The 6,000-nt window shown below is 41.3% G+C and overlaps 1 protein-coding gene across 1 annotated transcript in view; it reads right to left on the reverse strand.

Annotated features, from left to right (window-relative positions):
- Nucleotides 1-6,000, reverse strand: part of TUBGCP4 (tubulin gamma complex component 4) — a 49,718-nt gene that overhangs the window by 10,156 nt on the left and 33,562 nt on the right. Inside the window, exon 10 of the mRNA XM_007467552.1 lies at nucleotides 358-408. Within this exon, the coding sequence (XP_007467614.1) occupies nucleotides 358-408 (51 nt within the window). The remainder of the gene's footprint in view (nucleotides 1-357; nucleotides 409-6,000) is intronic.

Genomic DNA, 6,000 nt, shown 5'->3' on the forward strand with positions numbered 1-6,000 from the left:
AAGAGAATTATGCATATAATTTCCAATTTCATCAGTTTGAGCCCAACCTACAAAAGGTCGTAGGCTTTTGGCATTTTAAAGGGACATACTTAGTAATGGCAGGATGACTGGTGTGTCTTTGATATCATTTATTCAATGAAAGCACAATAATGCCAGAAGAAAGTAAGCCGAAGCTTTGTACTGTAATAAACCTGTAGCATTAGATGGAGTTTGAGGATGAGGACATCTAGATGAGGACATAAGGAGCCACTCTGGAAGTCTGGGGACAGGCAAGCAGTACTCTCAGGAGAGGATAGAGAATACAGTTATTGTCCACCATCATCATTTTAAGAATTAAAAGAACAGCTAAGCTATTACCTTCAGCTGACCCAGTAAATCTGACTCTTCCACCATCAGCTTCCAGAGATGCTGTGAAAAGAACCAATAAAACAGGGTCAACTGAGGACACAGGGTGGGAAGGGGAAGCTGGGATGAAGTGAGAAAGCAGCACTGACATATATACACTACCTAATGTAAAATGGATGGCTAGTGGGAAGCTGCTGCATAGCCCAGGGAGATCAGCTCGGTGCTTTGTGATGACCTAGAGGGGTGGGATAGGGAGGGTGGGAGGGAGGCTCAAAAGGGGGGCGGATATGGGGATATATGTATACATTTGGCTGATTCACCTTGTTGTACAGTAGAAACTAATGCAACATTGTAAAGCAGTTATACTCCAGTAAAGATGTGGGGAAAGAAAAAAAACAGGGTCAAAGTTTCATTACAATGAAAGCTCCTATAAAGAATGGTTTTGTACAAATCCAGCAAGGTGTTGGAAAAAAGAATATATACCATGACCACACTGGGTTAATCCCAGGAATAAAAGTCTAACAGTTCAAAAAATATATGAGATGGAAATATTCTGGAATTAGACAGAGGTAATGGTTGCACAACATCGTGAACATACTAAAACCCACTGAATTGTACCTATTTTTAAATGGCTCAAATAACTTTGTTGTGTGAATTTTATCTCAATAAAAGTTTTAATATGAATATAATTCACTACATTAAAGATTAAAAAAGAAAAAACATGATCACCTCAATGGATGCAGAAAAAGCATCTGATAAAACTCAACATCTGTTCATGATTTTAGAAAGAAAGCAAACAAGGAATAGAAGGAAATTTCTTTATTCTGATAAAGGGTATATACCAGAACCCCACAGCAAAGAACCTATTTGATGGTGAAATATTAGAAGAAATTCCTCTAAAGTCATCCAACGTTGTACTAAAGACTTGCCAATATATAAAAAAAAAAAACTGAAAAGGAAGAAACTGTTATTATTGACAGATAATATCACTCACTACCTGCACAGAAAGTCCAAGAGAACGGACATATAGATTATTAGAACTAGTAAGAGAATTTGGCAAGCTTGATGACTGAGATACAAAAAATCAACTACATAGCCGTTACCAGCATCAAAGGATCCTGACTAGGATTTGCCCCATGAAGTGATCAATGTTGTGAAGTGATCAATGTTGATTCAGGATTCCTGGAATCTCCACCCTGGTGCTCATCCCCTTTGCCTTCTCTCACTGGAACTGATACAGATTAGGAACTGGCCTTTGGCCCTTCTCTAGTACACAATACTAGATAAAACAGCTGACATCCCCAGAGGAATATAAGCACACAGGTCAAAATAATTAGACATGGGAAGAGTAAAAGAAATACAACAGACTAGGTAACACATACCATCTGAAGCAGAAGTTTTAGAACTGACTGAGTGGCTAGTATAGTGAGATATCCCCTGTAAGACTGAGGTTTCCCATACCCCAGCTGTTCAGAGTACTGCCTGTTACTGGTGCTTTTGGCTAAAGGGAGCTACCTTGCCCATCATTCCCTCCTGAGGAACCAATTTCTGATAGATGCAGAGGTATAATGGCCTAGCCCTCTAACCTCAATTTGGGACATCTCTGAAGGGCCATTCTAGCTTCAGAGCTCTGCATAAGATGGCCAAGTCTTCTGCTGCAACCACATCACAGTTTATTTCCCCTCTCTACTCAATCCTGCTTCCCTCACTTCTTGCCAAATCTCAGTCACAAAATCTGTTTCCTGGGGAAATCTGACCTTTGACACAGACCAAAAATTTTAAATACTCTTTACAAATATGCTTAAAGAGGTAAGTGTAATAGCAATATAAATATACAAAAATAAATCATAAAAAAGAACCAAGACACTGGATCAATTGAATATCCATATGCAAAAAATTAAAACTTGATCTATACCTTGCACCACATACAAAAATTAACTCGAAGTGATCATAACCCTAAATGTAAAACTAAAACCTATAAGTTTTCTAAAAGAAAACAGAGGAGAAAATTTTTGTGACTTTGGGTTACACAAAGGTTTCTCAGACACAACACCAAAAGCATAAGCCACACACAAAAAAAGAAATTGACAAAACTGGACTTAATCAAAATTAACAACTTCTACTCTTTGAAAGACACTGTTAAGAGAATGAAAAGACACATCATAGACAGGAAGAAAATATTTGTAAGTCACATATCTGATAAAGGACTTACATTCAGAATACATAAACTCTCAAAACAACAGTAAGAAAATAAAACAAAAACAAGAAAAAATGGACAAAAGTTTCGGACACTTCACCAAAGAAGATATATGGATGGCAAACAAGTGTATGAAAAAAATTTCAACATCATTAGTCATTAGCCGAATGGAAATTAAAACTACAATGGGGGAATAATCCAAATGTCTATGAACAGATGATGGGAAAAACACATTGGTATGAACAATGGGATACTACTCATCAGTAAAAAAGACTAAACTATTGATACATGCGACATGGATTAATCTCAATTATGCTCAGTAAAAGAATACCTAGGAATAAATTTAACCAAGGAAGTGAAAAATCTGTACAAGAAAACAAGTCTTTGTTGAAAGAAATCGAAGACAGCACAAATGGAAAGACACTCCATTTTCATGGATCAGAAGAATTATATTGCTAAAAAGTGTATACTATTCAAAGCTATCTATAGATTCAACACAAACCCTGTAAAAATTCGTATCAAAATTCCAAAGGCATTCTTCACAAAAATAGAAAAAAATACTAAAATTTGTGTGGAACCACAAAAGACTCCAAACAGCCAAAGCAATCCTGAGAAAGAATAACAAAGCCTGTGGTATCACACTTCCTGACTTCAACTATACTACAAAGCTAAAGTAATTAAAAGAGTATGGGACTTTGGGACAAGATGGCAGAGTAGAAGGGCCTGAGCTCACCTCCTCTCACGAAAACACCAAAATCACAACTGCTGAACAACCATCAACAGAAAAGTACTGGAACCTACCAAAAAGATATTCTACTTCCAAAGACAAAGAGGAAGCCACGATGAGATGGTAGGAGGGGTGCATCTGTGATACAATCAAATCCCATACCCACTGGGTGGGTGACCCACAAACTGGAAAACAATTATATTGCAGAAGTTCTCCCACAGGAGTGAGAGTTCAGAGCCCCACATCAGGCTCCACAGTCTGAGGGTCTGGCATCAGAGGAGGAGCCTCCAGAGCATTTGGCTTTGAAGGCCAGTGGGACTTGATCACAGAAACTCCACAGGACTGGGAGAAACAAACGCCACTCCTGGTGGGTGCACACAAGGTCTCGTGTGTACCAGGACCTAGGGAAAAAGCAGTGACTTCATAGGAGCCTGGGTCAGACCTACCTGCTGGTCTTTGAGGGTCTCCTGGGGAGGCAGAGGGCAGCTGTGGCTCACTGTAGGGACAAGAACACTGGTGGCAGAGGTACTGGCTACTCACTGGCGGGAGCTGTCCTGGAGGCCACCATTTTGATGCCAAGACCTCACCCCACCCAACAGCCTGAAAGCTACAGTGCAGGCATGCCTCAGGCCAAACAACCAACAGGGCAGGAACACAGCCCCACCCACCAGCAGACAGGCTGCCATAAAGTCTTCCTGAGCCCACAGCCACCTCTAAACCCACCCCTTGATCCAGCCCTGCCCACCAGAGGGACAAGACCCAGCTCCATCCACCAGTAGACAGGCACAAGTCCCTTGCACCAGGAAGCCTACACAAGCCTCTTAGACCAGCCTCATCCACCAGGGGGAAGACACCAGAAGCAAGAGGAACTATAATCCTGCAGCCTGTGGGGCTGCAAACACAGAAAGCTAGATATAATGAGGCAGCAAAGGAATATGTTCCAGACGAAGAAACAAGATAAAACCCCAGAAGAACAACTATGTGAAGTGGAGATAGGCAATTTACCTGAAAAAGAATTAGGAGTAACGATAGTAAAGACGATCCATGATCTTGGACAAAGAATGGAGGCACAGACCGAGAAGATACAAGAAATGTTTAACAAAGGACTAGAAAATTTAAAGAACAGACAAACAAAGATGAACAATAACTGAAATGAAAAATACACTAGAAGGAGTCAATAGCAGAATAAATAAGGCAGAAGAACGGATAAGTGAGCTGGAAGACAAAATGGTGGAAATAACTGCCACAGAACTGAATTAAAAAAAAAGAATGAAAACAAATGAGGATAGTTTAAGAGACCTCTGGGACATTAAATGCACCATTATTTGCATTATAGGGGTCCCAGAAGAGAGAGAGTAGGGCCTCAGAAACTATTTGAAGAGATAATAGCTGAAAACTTCCTGAACATGGGGAAGGAAACAGTCACCCAAGTCCAGGAAGCGCAGAGTCCCTTACAGCATAAACCCAAGGAGGAACACACCAAGACACATATTAATAAAAATGACAAAAATTAAAGACAGAAAATATTAAAATCAACAAGGGAAAAGCAACAAATAACATACAAGGGAATCCCCATAAGGTTACAGCTTATTTTTCAGCAGAAATTCTGCAGGCCAGAAGAGTGGTATGATATATTTAAAGTGATGAAAGGGAAAAACCTACAACCAAGAATACTCTACTCAGCAAGGCTCTCGTTCAGATTCAACAGAGAAATAAAAAGCTTTACAGACAAGCAAAAGCTAGGAGAATTTTGCACCACCAACCAACTTTACAACAAATGCTAGATGAACTTCTCTAGGTGGAAAAGAAAAGCGCACAACTGGGAACAAGAAAATTACAAATGGTAAAGCTCACCAGTAAAGGCAAACATACAGTAAAGGTAGAAATCATCCATACACAAATATGATATCAAAACCAGCAATCACGGGGCTTCCCTGGTGGCGCGGTGGTTAAGAATCTGCCTGCCAATGCAGGGGACATGGGTTGGAGCCCTGGCTCAGGAAGATCCCACATGCCGCAGAGCAACTAAGCCTGTGCACTACAACTACTGAGCCTGTGCTCTAGAGCCCGCGAGCCACAACTACTGAGCCTGTGTGCCACAACTACGGAAGCCCGCATGCCTAGAGCCCGTGCTCCGCAACAAGAGAAGCCACCACAATAAGAAGCCCGCGCACGACAACAAAGAGTAGCCCCCACTCACCACAACTAGAGAAAGCCCATGCACAGCAATGAAGACCCAATGCAGCCAAAAATAAATAAATTTATTTAAAAAACCACCAGCAATCGTGAGAAGAGCGGAGTACAAATGCAGGATACTGGAAATGCATTTGAAATTAAGAGACCAGCAACTTAAAACAATCTTGGATATATAATAGACTGCTATATCAAACCTCATGGTAACCGCAAACCAAAAATCTACAATAGATATACACACAAAAAGGAAAAAGGAACGCAAACACAACACTAAAGATAGTCATCAAATCACAAGAGAAGGGAACAAAAGAGGAAGGGAAGAAGAAAGACCTTCAAAAACAATCCCCAGGGCTTCCCTGGTAGCGCAGTGGTTGAGAGTCCACCTGCTGATGCAGGGGACATGGGTTCATGCCCCGGTCTGGGAAGATCCCCCATGCCGCGGAGCGGCTGGGCCTGTGAGCCATGGCCGCTGAGGCTGTGTGTCTGGAGCCTGTGCTCCGCAACGGGAGAGGCCACAACAGTGAGAGGCCTGCGTACC

Source organism: Lipotes vexillifer, unplaced genomic scaffold (genome assembly GCF_000442215.2).
Source record: "Lipotes vexillifer unplaced genomic scaffold, Lipotes_vexillifer_v1.1 scaffold722, whole genome shotgun sequence".
Lineage (NCBI taxonomy): Eukaryota > Metazoa > Chordata > Mammalia > Artiodactyla > Lipotidae > Lipotes > Lipotes vexillifer.